General features: G+C 38.6%; 1 protein-coding gene across 2 annotated transcripts in view; it reads right to left on the bottom strand.

Annotated features, from left to right (window-relative positions):
- Positions 1–17,458, bottom strand: part of SH2D4B (SH2 domain containing 4B) — a 62,032-nt gene extending 44,574 nt beyond the window's left edge. The window contains exons 1-3 of one of the 2 annotated variants that reach the window (XM_050305458.1): positions 17,275–17,458; positions 4,290–4,449; positions 3,022–3,169 (exon numbers count right to left, since the gene is read on the bottom strand). In XM_050305458.1, the coding sequence (XP_050161415.1) occupies positions 3,022–3,169; positions 4,290–4,449; positions 17,275–17,458 (492 nt within the window). The remainder of the gene's footprint in view (positions 1–3,021; positions 3,170–4,289; positions 4,450–17,274) is intronic. The other variant, XM_050305459.1, reaches the window with a different exon arrangement.
- Positions 17,459–18,138: the final 680 nt, after the last annotated feature.

The raw sequence follows: 18,138 nt of genomic DNA, 5'->3' as shown, positions 1-18,138 counted from the left end.
TTGTCCTTTGCAATAAGTGCATAAAAGAATAGCTGTCCTTAAACTGCAAAAATAGAGAAGTCAACATTTATATTCTAGCATCATAAATTAAAGGTATTTCTGCTTAAGAAACACCAAGGAAAGCAATAATTTTCTAATAGTGTTGGAAAAGGAAATAGGGAACATCATTCACTTTGATATGTGAGATATCATTTATCTAGTGCAGACAGCCCTAACGTCCCATGATAGGTCAAGAGGAATAAAAGCATTTTAAAAAGGAGTGTTTGTGATACAATATGGTTAGAAATTAAACAGTCAGCAAGAGAGGACAGAGTTTCACTTTCCCAAGTCAAAATGCCTCAAGAGGGTGAAGCATTAGCAGAGACTGAACTTTTCATAGCCCAGTTTGGAGACCTCTTTAAACATGGTCAGGTCATCATCGCAGAAGGATGATTATCAAGACACTAAATATTTTAAACCTGTTAAAGTGGGTTTGCTAACTGATCTGCATCTCATTCTACACCCATTTCTTCATTATTTCAATTACTGAAGTTATACATGAGTAGATTCAACAATTCATCTTTTTGCCAGTACCTTAATTCTACTCCCTTTCTGTAGTTGGATGTGGATGCCAGAAACATGCCTTTCTTTTCTTGTCTGGTACCTATCCACTCATTCAGCCTGTAAATATTTCATGTAGCTCTTCCACTGCACCAGAGTAGTTATAAAAACAGCAAAATGGGAAGGAGAAAGAAAGCCAAGTGAGATTAAATAAGCCAGTGGACAGAAAAACTAACAAGTCCCCCACGTGAGCCTGTGACATTCACCTGTCTTTGAAATGCCTTTACTGTCTTGAAGTAGTTCTACAGCACAATGTCCAAGATCTGCTCTTTCAAGACCAAGTAAGAGATAAGTTGCTTTTCTGAGTAGCAAAGGAGTGGCATTAAAGTACCAGGAATCAATCCTGCATTTGAATCTCTGCTGGTGGAACCCTATGTCAGTTCAAGTCTCTCGTAACACATCTCAAATTATAGACCTAATTGAAGAGCCAGGGCTGAAAGTGGAATTAGCCTATGTTGTTGTATTAATATAGGAAATGCCAGGAGCACACTCAATAAAGGGGCATTTTAAAAACACCCACTTTATCAAATCTTGTTTCCAAACTAACTTTTTAAGCCACAGAGTTCATTTCTGCTGAGTCTTGTTTTAAAAATTTTGTTCTGCTTATTTACATTTTTTGAAAATATGATCTACAAATGCTTGATTTAAGTGGAACCAGAGGGGAAGAAGGGGTTTCTGTTTCTTTGATAAGACAAATATATTGGCACCTTTATGAACAGACCTAAAGAAATCCCGGCCAATGTTTAGTATTTGAAATTCAAAGTAGAAATTTAATCATATTCTCAACCCAGTTACAGCAGCGCTCCTTGCACCTACCAAGCACACAGTTGGATGGAGGACACCTGCTCATGTCCTGAGAAACAGTGGGAACACGGAAGACTGTGACATTACCTTTCTATCAATATGAAAATGAGTAGATTTTAGTGCCATTACTGTTAATTGTATCAACAACTGAACGAGTTTTCCTTAATAGAAAAGTATGGATACTGGCCACGAAAAGTCTCAGAAGTTTCTCAGTCTCCTTTTTAGAAAAGTCTCTTTGAAACAGAGTAGTAACAGTGAGCTTATGGACATTTACCCCATTGAGTGCCCTGTAAATCAACCACAGATATATAAGTGAAACTGTATCAGCCTTTGTTCAAGAGGGCTTTGCTTTCCAGAGAGCAGAGGAAAGAGAGTTTAATTAGTTGCTCTGCTCATTATTCATATATTAATAAAGCACTTGAAAGGTATAGTTTCATTACTCATTGACATCGAATTTCAAAGGCCTCATTCTCTCCCGTGAATTCAAATTAATTGTGCAAAGTTAAATCAGCAACTCTGTGCAGAGGAGGCTGCAGGAACCGCCCTGGCTTTGTGCTCCACAGCCACCCTCAAATCCCAGGCCCACAGTTTACAGTGACAAGTACCTTGTTGACTTCAGTTAGTAATCAAACCATGTAAATTTAAACACTGAGCTTTTTCAGCATACCTCCCACCCCAGAGGGACAAAAGGAAAGTCTATCCACCCTTTCCACACCTTTAATCACTGAGCCAGAAAAGGAAAGGAGAGACATAGCAAGCTGTCAGCAGGGGAGAGGCATGTAGATGGAAGTTACTGCATGCAGATCTCCTAGGAGTCATATTTTGCTACAGACTTTCTCCATGGAAACCCAGCCTCACCAATCGTGTGCAGTCCCAGTGTGCACATCCCAGGACTCAGAGGACTGTGCTAATTTCTCTGCACGCTGAACCAATTGTATTTTGTTTTCTCATTTTTAAACATGGTTTCATCTTTATCAAGTAATATGAAAAGAGTGGAAAGAGGTCATCTTTTCCTGTTTAGTTTTCAAATTTATATTTTCAACAAGAAAATGTGAAAAAAATATTATTTCAAACAAACATTAAAACACTGTAACTGAGTTCATGGAAACTTCATTATGAAGTCGATAAAAATCAGGCAAATAAACTTCTCCTAGCAAAGCCAACCGGACCTTTCCCATACTTTGAATAGGAGAAGGATCCATCCCTTATTATTTTGAAGAAAGTAGTGACACAATTTTCGAGTTCAATACATGAACAGTTTATCCAAAATACACAGAATATGTTCAAGCAAACTAACTCAAAAGGAGGTATTTCGCAATTTTTCGGATGTTTTTTCCCCCAGTATGATTCACCCAGCACAGCTGACTGAACAATTCTGTTAACGTGTGAGCTGAATAACCAGTTTGATTGTTCTGGCACTTCTGAATGAGGCTTGTAATTTTTTCTCATCACTCATCCAGCTGTTCTGGTGAGCACCATGTAGCTGTCTGTACATTCCAGAATGAAAAATTACAAGTCTGGATTTTAAAGCTTATTAATAAACATGCACTGAAGGTGACTAGAACTTTGAATCTATATTAAAACACCATGAAAAGAATTAAATTACTCTATGCAGACCTTCAATTCCTCCTGAATTTTTTCTTCCTCCAATTTGGCTGCTTTCCGATCCTCTGTTTCTATTTTCCATTTTTCTGCCACTATTCGGGCTTTTTCTTGAGCCATAGCATCCCGGAATTTCTTTGTAATTTCAGCTTCCTTTTGTCTCCTTCAAAAAAGATGGGAAAATTATTTAAACCACTGATTATTTTTTAAATTGAAGATCAATACTTACTCACTAGTTGCAAAAAATAATTAGCATAAGACTTCATGGAATTACACAAGGAAAGAAAATATATTTAACAGGAGATCTATCACAAATCAGATTTGAAGAAACTATACAGAAAGTAGACAATTTACAATTTTTTATAAATGACTAATCAAAATAACACATTCTAAATTAGACAAGTACTTCCTGGATGTCTTTGACCTTATTTTTTAATGTCCCTGGCTGCAAAAAATAGATTTTTCTGACACTTTTTTCTAGCAAAGCACGATCGGGAATTTATTGTCTTTCAAATACCAATGCAAATGTCTGACAAATTCTTATGCTAGACTGTTTATTAGTACTGACAATGTAAAAGGAATGCAGAGCACAGGTTGAGTGCCTTTAATCCCTGCTTCAATATGCAATCACCATAAGCAAAGAAGAATCTCCTACAAAAAGGGATAATGTAGAATAACCTGATATTTAAACTGTCACTTTTCAGTGATGCACTAAAGGAACTGTGTGACACAGGCGGCCTACTTCCTAACAATATCAAGCATCAAAACATTTTTGAATCTCTCCCAAACCTGGGAAAGGCCCTGCTGGAAACAGCAGCATGGCACTTCGCATAATCAGTTTCTGAACTGCCAGAATAAGAATTAATGCAAGCAAAATGCAAATAAAACCAATTTTGAAAAGGATTTTATGTACCAAATCCCCATTGTGGGCTCAGATTTGTGATACAACAAACATATTAAATTTAATTATCTCAGAACCAGATTGTTTCATTTTTCTTTATTTACAGATTGGTCGATGGTTTAGCAAAATTCCCCAACAAGGAAAACAGTTGTTTTTTTGTTTTTTTTTTTTTTTTTTGTAAAAAGGGCTTTTTGTTTTTCAGTATTCAAAAAAACAACAAAATTACATTTTGTACATGCTGAAAAACTGCCAAAACAAGTGAAAGCCAACGTTCACAAAACATACTTACCAGTTCTACCCACCATTACCTGCAACCTTTCTACAAGGTCATGGCTCCCATTATGCCAAGCAGGACCCTGAATTCAGTGTCATAAATCCTCACCATAGTTCTTCTGCCTCCCTCTGGGCCTGCTGCCTGGCTCTCTCTGCTATGAGCTCCTCGGATATCTGCTCGTAGGGCTTGTCACCTGGGGCTTCTCCCATCACCCAGACCCAGACCTCACCATCCTTCCCACGCAGCCACTGCACGCGTTTGCCATTACCTGCAACAGCCACCAGGAACAAACCAAAGTATAAATACTGGCTCAAATTCTCACACAAATGTAGATGTAAAGATGGCAAACCTGCAGTCTAGAAACATTAAATCTTGCAATTTACAATTCAGCATAAGATGTTACTCAGAGGTTGAAAGAAATCTTCTGATTTGACCAATCTGCCATGCTGGGGTTTGCGTGCTGCAGATCACACAACATTTAAAGACTCACTGTCCCCCAAAAATAAAAATTACTAATTCTGGCATGCATTTCCCAGAATTTCAGTATTATAATCCCCACTTCAGTGTCATATTTTCTTGCTTCACTCAGGAAGGGATGAATGAAGAGCATGGAAAAAGAGATGGGGCAAAAACAATAACCAGTGACATTATGTGACTTGCAATCCTTTGCGCATAGAAAATGTTGACACCTTCAGAAAATCCAGGAATCATGTTGCTGTGTGAAGGAAGAGTTTCAGGGAGCCTGAATACTCAGAGCACACCACTCAGCACTGCAAAGCCTATTCTGTTCACGCAGGCAATTGAAAGGGATGAAGTTTCTGGTTCAGCTTTCAAGAAACACACCATGCAAAAATCTACAGTTACTGTGTTGACAGAGTGATGTTAAGAACACCAAAAAAGCCTGACAGCTCTTTACAAAACAGACTACACTTGGTGAACCTTCATGTCCAAGAACAAACTACAGGACTGCAAAGGGCACTAGATTAGATCCCATCTGGACATATTTTAATATAAACTACCTGACTTAATGTAGTTTGCCATTTTCCTTCTGCTTTTATATGTGTAACTCTCGAATATTAAAAGCATTTTAGATGTTCATAATAAGGAATTTGTAGAAATATCTTTTACACATCCATTTTTATGTTTTATTTCTTGCAAATTTGTTGAAACTTTTCTTCAACAAACAAAAGGAGATTACACTACAAAAACTGCTGCCAAAATGGACAATGGATTTATTTTAAAGAATGCAGATTACAAGGCTGTAAAGGCTCAGCAGTTTCTATCACTCCCTGTGTATTACAGTCCTCTAGATTTCACCCTCTCACCCAAATATTGAGGGTAGAAAACTGTGGGCCAACACATAGTTTTTAAAAAGTATCTTGCCTCCTTTTAAAATGTGAAGAAATGGACAGGGCACCATTTTTCCAATTGGTTTTTCCCCAGTGTTCCCATAAAAGAAACCTGGCCCTATTTAAATGGTCAGGCTCTGCTTCTGCTTTTTCCACATCTTTCTCTACAATCACCAGCTTAGCTACTCTCACCCTCAACTTCTCTTATTCTGCAATAGGACAGTATCCATTTAACAGGATTAAGTTTCCCAGAGCACAATCAATAAAGTGTTTCTGACATCCCAGACTGCAGACAGACAAGTGCAGGAGGAAGGGAAGTGGGGCTGTTGACAGCAGGCAGTGCCCCCGCCAGCCCACACTCACAAGTGTTGACAATACGAACTGAGGGCTGGGAACGTATCGGATCTCACAATGAAAGCTAATATTCTATATCAAATTGGAAAAGGTAATTTATACGAATTCCCAGTGTTGGCCTAACAGTACTGACTTCAAGGAGGGCTGGAAATTTAAGCTAATAATGTTTTCCTTCAACAACTCTCAAAAGCATTTGCTCTTTCCCAGTCTATCAGATTATGTCTCAGGTTATAAATGTGAATGTATTCTATTGCCATTCTTATTCTGTACATTTCTGTGTTCCTGTCAACCTGACATTTATGTTGCATTTTTTGGATACATCATTTGAATACCAGCTACTGAGATCTGACTGGCCATATGAGTATTTGCCTGCCAGGTTTTCACCTACTGCATTTCATAGTAAAGTATCTTAAGAAGTATGGAATCATTTCCCAGGAGTACCAGTCCCACATAACCAATTAAAGTTTCTGTTTTAAAAGTGTTCCACGTCCTCTTTCCTGTAAGGAATCTGAATATCCTGTTTGCTCTCCTTTATTTGGTACTTTAAAGAAAACATTGGAAACAACATGCCTCATCTAATTGATCTGTACCATAACTGGCAGATACCAAATACTTTACTGTTCTCACACAACTTCACTATTTCTGTTCATTTATGACCTATCAGAGGGAAAGAGAATAAATTTTAAAAACAAAAAAACAAACAAAAAACAAACCCCAAACCCACCTTTTCAGGTAGGCAGAAAAATTTTATCGTTACCTCTTTCCAGGTTTTCTGTGCCAAAGAGTTTTTAATGTGTTTCTCAGAGACACAACTTACCCATTGCAACCAAGCCCCATAAAACAAACAGTTGATTTGTAGATGTCTTGAGAAATTGTTTTCTTTCTTCTCTTAAAACAATGGATCTCTCTTCTAAAGCTATAGACAGTGAATGTATAAACTCTCCTGAACACATCAGTATAACATATTTCTGGTTCAGCACTACCTACTGCATACCCCAGCACGCTGCTGTACACACGTGCACAGTTCAAGCTGAAAGATCACAGCAGCATTAAACAACCTGGAAATTTTAGGCTTTAGCATTAAACAGACAGACCTCCATATATACAATTTAAAAACAGTTCAACTTGAGCACATATGCCTTTATTCAGGTTTTTCTCTAGAAGAAGAGGCCTTTTCACATCCAACCACCTATTTTTCATTAAGAAATGACTCCTGCGAAAAGCTTCCCTCAGACCTATGCTCCCATAAAGCTGGAGATGGGCTTTACTGTACATTTTGATCATAAACCTTTATGTTTTAGTTTCTTAGCACCTAATAACATAAAAAATGAGCATGCAGAAAAAGAAATAAGCGCCTCAGGGAGAAAATCTAGCAATGTGAAAACAGAATTTCTGCCATACAAAAAGTCTTTGCAGCCTCCAGAATCACATTCACAGTGACAGTGTCAGCTCTGCTGGACTAATGAGACTGATCTTGCACCTTTAAATTGCAGAATCAATGGCAAGATTTGAGATGTAAGTATAGAAAATTATTTTCCCTAATATTTTTAGGAAATTAGTGTTGTCTGCTTTGCAAGTAGAGAATTATCCGTATTGAGGGCCAATTCAAAAAAATAATAATTTCTGCTTTAAAATGCCTCTGAAGTATTAAGTTTTTCTGCAAAATAAGATGTTTTATTAATACATTTTATTTCCAAGTGAAACAGGAAGAACAGATTAAGAAAGATTCAACTAAATATAATAGGAAGAGACACGTCCTGACTAAACAAATTTGAAATCTAAGTGAGAAAGAGGCAAGAGAATCACATATTTCCTTTTACAGGTAGGCTTCTGAGCCCAGTCACAAATCCTAATACAGAGTCAGGAAAAAAAATTAAATCTCTTGAGCCCCAGTCTTGTGCCTCGACCACAAAAGTACTTTTTTCTTCCTGGAGAGACTGTAATAGGCTGCAAATAATTACCATTAGGAAGTAGTGGACATAAAAATTAGTCTGGATTGGAGAATAGAAATGGAAGTGTTTTAGAAACAAATATTGCTTCATCAGGTAAACTTACTGAATAATTTACCATGTCTTCTCCATCTCTACTCTTGAGATCAGTGATCTATCAGCTTTAATATTCCACCATTTTTCACCTAAAAGAACTCTGTAGCACCACAAGAAGACAAGATTAACTCTTGCAGTTCTTTTTAACCTTTTAGCTCCTCCATGATTTGTATCTCACATGAAGTTCCTCTAAATCTACATCTATACTGTTTACAGTTCTGAGACCAGTAAATTGGTTTCTGGACATGGTCCTTATTCCAAACAAATGCCAGATCAGACAAATACAAAACCAGGTCTCTCAACTTGGCAGTGCAAAGGGATCACAGCTAAAACTTTCTAGGAGACCTAAAGCATGAACCAACAGCAACTCAGGTTTGCACAGATAAACACACACAATCAAAAAAATAAGACCAAATGGTGTTTTCTATTTGTTTGAATTTACAGAGTCAATTCTACAACAGCAATGAAAGTGTAAAACAATGCCCTGGAGAGCCATAGGAAGCTCGAGCTCTCACCCACAAGAATTATGAGCTTCTGTCAGCAGCACCACTGATGTCACACCCACCCAGAGTGCTGGAGTGTTCCCAGGGGCTGTGCTGTAGGACAGCCCAGGCTGCTCCTGGCCCTGGTGTCACCCTGGAGTCAGCAGTGTATCACTATTGCCACGGCTGAACACTGCCAGGGAATATGGACACTGCTGAGCACCCTGGGAGAGAGAGGAGCACGGCAGCTGATGGCACAGGGGTGGGGAATCCTGGCTGCATGCAATGACCAGGCTGCATCGGGCTTCACTTCCAATCAGCTCCACCTGGCACTTTAAACAAAGGAGTTACACAAAGGGGCCTCACACTGTCTCAGCTAATTGGAACAGAGGAGCTGAACTACAGAGTGGGTTTAAGAGCTTTATAGGTGCTGGTTTTTTGGTGTTTTCTGTGGGTTTGAGTTGTATCTGCCTTCATTTTCTCACAGGTCCAATTAAAAGTGCTTTAAAAATAATGATGCTTAGAGCAAATGGTATAATATTGGAGTCAGCTTCCTTCCTCCAAGCTTGTTCGCCCTTGTTTTAACAGTTACAGCATCCCCAACAAATTCCCATTTGTGATCCATATCCAGTGTTTACAAGGGAACTACTCCAAGGACCATTAGAGGCCTGATCTGGTGTCAAGATTTCCAGCTGTGCTGTCACTCAGCCACAGTCTGCCTGCTTAGTCCGGCAAAGATAGAGAGCACCAAGTGCCTTGCTGCCTTTCTGTCACAGGGAATACTACAGAAAATTAGAAGATCACTTATCTACAGTCTCAGAAACATGGGACAGCATTCAAAGTCTGATGAAATTCTTTCGAAAGAGTTTCCTGTTTCCATGAACAGCCTTATTTCTCTGAAGTTGGGCTTTGCACCATAGTTCTCCTGCTTGGCAGCTATAGATCTCTGCAGCAACAATTGACTCTCCTTTCTCACCTGCTGGAAAGCTTTGTAGTCATACAAATATCTTTTGACTCTCTTTAGAAAATAGAGAGTCTTGTCTTTTCTCTCTCTGTGGTAGAAAAAAAAAAACCTCATGAAAGTTATTATGCATTTGAAATAGGTTGCATGAGCGTTCACTGCTGACATCAAACTGATCAGTCTGATCTACTTTTGCCAGGAGAGCTAAACCATAGCTTGTGGAGTTCAGTGTGTTTGTAGGGCTGGGGTTTTTTGTCCTTCTGCTGTTCAGATATCTGGTATACTTTGATCTGAGCACAATGTCTTTTACATAAGATTTCTTGGTTTTCCAAGCAAATTATTTTTATGGTTTCATTAAAGTAGAGGCTTGAATTTTGATGGTCTGCAGGGTAGATGAGGTTCCATTCAGAGTTTCATTAGCTCCAGGACACATGTTAGAAGCACATCGATTAGGATGAAAATGTGAATAAGAGCTTTAGGCTGTTCTCAGTTCCTTGAGTTCAGCCAGTACAAAGATTTAATTATATTTCATTTTTATACAAACACACAAATAGAGGCACATAATTTCACTTTGTTCTAAGGAGAAAACCTTGGGAATTAGTGTGAATGCTTTTGAGAGACTCTTCAAAGGACAGAATGCACTTCTCAAAATCTTAACTGCCATTAATCCATTAAAATATATAGAGAATAATTAGATGGTAATAAGGAAAGTAATGAAAATAACATCATCCCACAATAAACTGAAGATCTGCTATAATTAATTTGCACTCTGCCCCTGCTAATAGTCACAGGAGCATGAACCCTCTCTTCCAAAAATACATTCAAAAACCCCTTCCTTTAAATCACCAAGAAAATGGGGAAAAATTCTGCCCCCTAATATTCCAGTTCACACACCCTCAAATTTCAGCACTGTTATGTGCCTTTCTATTTAGGGGAGGATTTGCAAAGGGAGAAAGAAATTCAGCTGATTACATTAATATATCAACAAGGGTTGCAGGATTTCAGCTGTGCTGAAAAATCAGCCCTCATGGCTCCCCAGCTGCTTCCTGATCATATAACAAACTCAATCTTCTGTTTATGGAATTACAGCCTGTTACCATGGAAATAATTACGCTGCAATATACCCCTGCAGGATCAAATAAAGGAAGAGTGATTGAAGAGAGCAAATACTAAGGGAGGAAGCAGTTACTCAAATAAGACTCTGGTAATTAACAAATGTGGCAAGGATAACTGTACACAACACTCAAAGGTGAGTGGGTTTGCATTATCACATGGTATGTATATATGCAACATATACTTATAGGCTTGCACGTTGTAAAACAAAAAGAAGAAATACACAAAGGAAAAGAAACACAGACATTAAGTATCATTTATGTGGTTTCTGCCTAGTATGTTTGATATAATTTCATGGCTAGCTGGCCAAGACACAATGTTACACATCACAATTTTTCAATTTGCCCACTTTCAACTGGGAGACAACATTCAAAACTCTTTCTTAAAGACATTGTTCTAATTCCTTGTACAATCTAGAGGTAGCCTCTTTTCTGTCTTTTTTAATGACTGACCTTTTCACTGTAAAGAGTACAAAAATGTAGGTAAACATCAGAGCAAAATTGGAGCTTTTCAAATCATTCACATCAGTATGATTCATTTGATATTTTTTCTCTTCATTAAAAAAATAAGGCAAGAACATAGCCCCATAATTTCTGATTCCTAATCCAAATTGACTCTTATAAAAGAGTAAAAGCTATATACAGGGCTTGGTTTCTCACACAGACCTTTTACAAAGCCTCCAGACTTTCCTTTTGCTGGAGAATAAGATAAAACCAAGTCTGTATGGTTGCTTCAGGGTTTGCTGGAAACTCAAAGTGGAAGGATAAAGGTTCTGTGTCACAGAATAAACAGAGAACTACGGATCCCTTTCTGCACCAGGCTCTCCTACTTAATGCAGCGTGACAGGTTTGCACTGACTCCTTTTGTCAGGCACAGAGGAACACAAAAGCAGGGAGAACTATACCACTACAGTGAGGCTTTTTAGCACCACAGCAAACAAGTGGACTCAAAGGCTATTGAACTGACACCAGTGTCTGGCTAAATCCACTGCTGACTTGAATACATTGAGTTTTTCCATATCTTTCAAATCCTGCTCTCAAAACCCGATGCCATTGTCCTTGAACGTTTTAGTCATTTATGTTGATGACTGACACAATCAGCAGGAAAATATTGAATTGGCTTGGGTGAATCCCATTCTCCCCTTGGCCACAGTCCTGCTCTCTTTCCATATCAAGTATTTATGAGTTTGCAGACTGTCACAAACCCATATCATTACCAGAGCACTAGTACGTACAAGAAAGCCCATCTAACACCACTGTGTCCACACCGTGTCCATCGAGGGACACGATGCAGAGAAACACAGGAATGCCCTCCAAGCCAGTGGCTCCATTAACCCAGTAGCCTCTCTCAAAAGGTGGCAGATGCCAGATGTTGCAGATACAGGAGCACTGAGGATTGTGTGCATGCAAGAGAAGGCCCAGGTAGACAGCAATATTCTGCTGTCACTTTTCTGCAAAACAGAGAAATAAGCTGCAGGGCAAGATATGAGACTAAAAAGCACAGACTTACTGCTAATCACAGGAGGGCAGAGAATTCCCTCTGGATTTGTTCCATCTGGTACGTATCTGGGTCATATGGCAGTTGGAGGTGTCTTGTTGGCCTCAGGTCCAGAGAAGTGAACAGAATTTAGAAGCTGCTGTCTGAATGTACCTCATCCTCAGCCACGCTGAGCACGAGCTCTGAGCAGCTGAGCCTTGGCCCCAAGGTGTACAGCACTAACAAAGCTGCAGCTCATCTCAAGCTGTCGTGAATGTTACATTAAAACTTATCAATGACTTCAAGTTAGTTGGGCTCAGTCCTCTAATAAAAACTATTGTAAGATTCTTGCTTATGTTCTCCCGTTACTCTTCTATCTGCATCAGAATTGGAAACAAAAGGCAGGGCTCTACAGAACTGAAGACCACATATGGACAGAAATTTCAGAACTATTCAAGTCTGATGTCCCTGGTTAGACCCACGCCCAATGATACAGAGAAAGAGACAATGAACAATGACAGGAGCTTGTCTCTATAGGAAATAAAATCTTAGCTAAGCGTTGCCGGAGTATGTAGAGGCCTTAGCATAAATGAGGTATACATTTCTGAGTTCAAAACCAGAAAAAAGTGTCAGTGCATGTACATCTACTAAAACACATACCCACTCACTGGCTTTCACATCTGACACTGATGTATCCTCCAACCATCCACTTGGGATATTTGAAATACTTTCTTCCAAATAGCACCATCTATTCTCTAATGATTTTCTAACACAAATGCCATTTATACAAATAAATTATTTTCTAGCCATGCTGTAATAAACCTACCTTATTTTCTCCCAGCTACTCTTGTTAAGGACAGGTAAATCAGAATGTTTACAAATAGCTCCCAACTGGACACCACAGGCTGCAGTTCACAATGAATAAATGTCAGAATAAGGAGCAGCAGACCAGTATTATCTCCCCTCCCACATGGTTGCCCTTCAGCTACCTAACACTCAACAGTTTTTGAGATCTCATTTTGAGAATGCTGACAGTTCTGGATACTACATCAGTGTCAAAATCCAAATTGGCAGGGTCCTTTGCTTACTCCCAACTCAGCCGTAGTGGTTAAAGGGTTCCTGCCTAATCACATAAATATGTTCCCTTGCAAATTCCAAAGCTGCCTGCCAGTCAACTCTCACTAAATCCCAAAGGGATCTTGAAATTTTGAGGAGATTTCTCTCAGTGATTTTAGTACAGCAAGAACAAGCAAACTGTTTCATTACAATGAAGACATGGTCCTGAATGATCTGCCCAGGAGCAATTTGTAAGTGAACTGAAGATGGACCTCCAAAAATTCAACGCACTTGTGGCACTATTCCAGTATCAGCCAGTGGTCGTTATTTAATTAGAGCCACAAAATATTTCTTTTACCTTGAATAATCTCACTAAATGCTGCAATTTTGAAAGGACCCACAGGATGCCCAAATTCTGCTAATAATTTTAGGCAATATACAAATAACAAAAACATGGGAACAATTTATTCAATATCTTCTAGAGGAAATAAATACTTCATTCTGAAGTGTTATTTATATGTTGCTCCCTTTTAGACATCAATCTGTGTTTTTAAAATGGGAAAGAAATTAAAACTGTTTAATAATTGGAACACATATCATTCACCCACTAAAGTGAAATAATTTCTTTAACATTGACTCATTCTGATACTAATTTGAGTTTTAACCTTTTCTCAAGAGACATGGAAACAAATAATCCAAATGGAAAGGCAGGCACAATTTAGCATTCACTGCTGCAGGTGACTAATATTTTCTTTAGAAATCAAGAATGAGACCAGCTACACAAACTGGTACACTATTTGGCTTGATAAACACTCTCAACAATTTATGTTTTATTATGGTTTGGACTTGTTTTTGTTTTCTAATCCAAAAATTTCATAGAAGTGAATAGGACATTTATGGACAACCTGAGTTCAGTGGTACTTCTGTAAAAATCAGTGCAGACTTTGGGCTTTTGCTAGTTAATTTCCTAACAATTAAAAAGTGATCATGCTAATGAGTATTCCTTAAACCTGTTGCTGATTTTCTCTAGCACAAGCCCATTCTGACCTGCATATGCCACTCTTTTCGTCCCAGCTCTTCACTTACAGCTTCCACAAGACAATACACCTAAACCTTGCACAAGAACACTTCATCCTCAAGTGACTGTAGGAAATCAAGACTGGATTCACAATCCTTGCTCTGTTTTGGAAAATCCACCTCTTTCTCTATGCTGCTGGATGCACACATGCCATTGAAGCTAAGCTAAACTCTTGAATTGATGGAGAATTGTAGCAATTGGGGTATAGAACTCCAGATAAAGCAGAAAGCACTTTTAACTACAGAAATGCTCATTGCCATTGACTTCTTTTGTTCAATATCACCATGTCCCATCCCAAAGAGGTGGGGCAATCTTTTCATATGCAGCTATTCAAACTATAAGAAAAAACAAGAAGGATTTGAAAGACAGTCCTACAAAGACAATTCCAATTAAATTAGTATAAAATTATTTTATACAAATGCGATGTTGTATTCAACAAGCAACATACACATTTTCCTGTCAATTACATATCCTCAGAAACTCAGCACAACCTTAGAGATATCAAAATCTCACATCTGTATTCTACTCTATGTCAGCCTACCAAGATTTCTATAAAGCCAGAGTAACTCTTGGCTTCAACAAAACAGCATGAATATAAAACCTGTGTCATGCAGTAGAGTCAAAACCAACACATGCAGATGAAACAGGTCAAATTCCTCAGTTTCAAAGGAATAAGGAGCATGTAATTGTGGTAGCTTTACATTTTTTGGTAGCCACTGCTTTAAAACAGGAATAAAACCACTCTACGTTCTACACTGCGTAGCAGGGGAAGAATGTTTGGAAATTCATTTATACATCAATGGCAACTAAAAATTAAGCAGCTTAAAGGTCAAAAAAATGTTGATGTCAAATGTCTTCAAGAAAACAAACATATTTTAAGATAAGAAAGGATTATTGTCATCTACTCTGACCTTTTAAGTCATACAGAGAAGAATATTGCACAGTAATTCCTCTCTTATACCCATAATTTGTGGTTCGGTTTTTCCAGCTTTTCTTTTTTAAACAAGAAGGTAGCTCCACTGTCAGAAAATCTGCCACCACATTATGGAACTGTACACTATAAATCAGTCATATTTTCTAACTCTGGTCCACATCAGTTCATGAAAGTAAAAAATATTTTCAGCAGAACCAAGTGTCTGAATTGCAAATCTGATTCCAGCAGTTCTTCACTACAGTTCTGAAGGAAGCAGAAAGTTTCTAAGACTGGGCAAAAGTCATACCTAAGCAATACCTTAAATTGGCAATTTAAGATGGCAAAATAGAAAGCAGCTATTGTGATCTTTAACTCAATGTGTATTTGTGAATACCTTTGTCAGAGCAAATATAATCTATAGGTTACTCTGCTGCTCTTCTTACTCTTTATAAATCAGAAAATTAATTACCCAGAAAATGGTCTCCTGTAGTAGGAAGCTGAACAGGTCTAATGTATAATTTATATATGGAAATTTAGGTGTCAACACTGTGACAAATCCTCATGTAAATATTTTTGCAGTTAGATTTCTCTGTATCTGTCTTCCATAAAGAATGAGCATAACAGATTATCTCAATGATAAGATGTTATTTTGGCATGTGGGGCAGAACTGCATTTTTAATTTTTTCTCAGCTAAAAATCAATCAAAATGAACAAGGTTTTTGCGCTGTATGAGAGAAGCTACTTTGATGACATCCCATTTAGGAGAGTACCATTCACAGTGAGAGCACTAATATGAAGAAAATAGAAATTAAACAGAATGAGGTTTTCCAACATCCACCTTGCCATCTGTTAGGGGACATTTTAAACTCATGTTATGGCCAATTAGGGTGTTCTGAACATTCCCTGCTTATTTTGACACTGCCATTGTAACTTAGTCCAGTCATTTCACAAAGGCCTGTGCTTCAAGGGAGCCTTGGAAAATAGTTTTGCTTCGTAACACATCTCTAATAATAGTCTTTGAATTGATAATTATCTAATGGGCACTTCAAAAGGTTCAGAAGCTCTAAATATTTCAAGTCTGACAGTTGAATCCGATAATCTCTCTGTATTGGGGTGCTTTCTACCATGAGTGCATTAAAATAAGCAACACTTTAAACACTGACTGCAGTCCCATAACCATTAAAGCACTTTCTTAAAATCAGTTACCAAAAGTTATTGAAATTTTTGAATATTCAAGCTTTAATAGATTTAAAGATAGGATAAGATCTTTGGCATTTCACAGGGAAAGGAGTGCTTGACATATCTCTGACATTCCCTTGTTGAGTGAGGAATCATTGCAGTTGCATTTCAAAGCTGAAAATGTTTTCTATCTTGCACCAGCCTAACAACATCATCCTGTGACTGGGGAGAGAGTTGCAAGCCACTTACTTAGAGAAAAGAAAAAGGAGTTAAGATGTTCTGTTTATTTCAAACCACTTGGAACCAAGAGTAGTCAGCTGAAAATTACATTTGGAGAGGCCTTTTTTGATGTTTCTTCCACTATTTTGCTTATTTGCTTTCCAAGTCAGCACACACATTCAGCATTCATAACAGCCTGTGGAAGGAGCTCCATATTTAAACTACACATTGCATGAAAATGCATTTCCGGTTTCTTCTTCTTTGGTTTTGGTTGTTTACTTTTTTTGCAGCCTTGCCACACTATTATCCTATTCCCTAGGTGTAATCTCTTGGAGATTGTTCATTAGTACAGTTGGAAATTCAGTCTCATATGGTATGGCTGTTTTGACACTACATCTTATTCACAAAGAGGCCTGCCTGACAAGCTCAAGTTCATAAATTTATCTGCTACTCCAGCTAATTGGAAATATTTAATGCCAAGTCAAGAAACCTCAACAGCACAGGCTTTTGCCTGACCAGCAGTGAGGAGGAGGATGGCAGGTGAAATAAAAACCCATAGGAGTGGAGGCGAAACTTGGTCATGGTACATCTGTTACCACTGAGAGAATAGCAGCAGTGACTCCTGACTCAAACATGCACTTCAAAACAATTCCCCTTGCTCCAACGTTAAATTACTCCCTGAAGAAAGAACCAGCCTTGAGATACAAAGAGTAGGAACACAAGGCTTTTGCTGTCCCAGACTGACTTTTTGCTTATGGGGACAGCTGGCACTCATCCTGTAATCTCTTCCAGGTCCCTGCTGCACCACAGCCAGTTGCATGCCCACCATCCCCGGTCCCTGAGTACAGAAGGAGGTCACAAATCTTACTCTGGTTGCGCCTCGCTGTCTTTCTCAGCACAGCCTCCTCCATTCGTGCTTTTTCTTCCCTCTCCTTCCAGCGCCTCAGCTGCTCTTCTCTCATTTTGTAGAACAAGATCTGCTTTTGCTCTTCATTCAGCTCTGCCAGGAGCTCAGGGTCAATGTACATATCACGCAAAATTTGCTGCAGCATGGTGGCTCAAAAATTTTAAAAAAAAAAGGAAAAAAAAAAAAAAAAGAGAAATCTGCTTCCAGTTATATTTATTACAGTGACAAACCCCCACTGATGGCACTCCAGAAAGTAACCTGCAGCAAAGGAGCTCTCCCACACCTGCCTGCCCAGGAGACTTTTGATTCTTCCTCTGGTCCTCTTGGTGCAGACATGTTCTGCTCCTTGTCTTTACAGGGACAGAGTTCTCTCTTTTATCTCATCCTCTAAAGGAAAGGACAAGTGTCAAGGGAATGTAAGGAGGAGGAACAGACAAGGATAACAAAAAAACCCATAAAATGCAAAGTCCAGGAGAAAAAAGAAAAAAGTCACTTCAGTAGTCTTGACTGCAAGCCATTAAAATTAGGGATTCTTGACTGAACCCGTCGGCTTTGATCCTTGAGCAGAAGGAAATTCAATAGAGAGAAAGCCTCAGACTTTCAGGTCAAGCAGTTCCCTTCAGCAGCAATGCACTCCCAAGGGTGTAAGTGTTGCCCAGGGGTTTATAGTGATGTCACGGCTCCAGGTATCACCTGCACTAACAATATCTATGTCACTTTGGGAACTGATCTCTCCTGATAAGAGAGGAGAAACGAGTTTGTGTATTATTTCCCAGTCTAGGCTGTTAACTAGTCTCAACAGAGTAAGTCATATTAGAGGTCCTA

This window comes from Myiozetetes cayanensis, unplaced genomic scaffold (assembly GCF_022539395.1).
Source record: "Myiozetetes cayanensis isolate MyiCay16 unplaced genomic scaffold, myiCay2020 scf10, whole genome shotgun sequence".
Lineage (NCBI taxonomy): Eukaryota > Metazoa > Chordata > Aves > Passeriformes > Tyrannidae > Myiozetetes > Myiozetetes cayanensis.
Note: the sequence above shows the minus strand (reverse complement) of the source record. Positions and strands in the feature narration are given on the sequence as shown.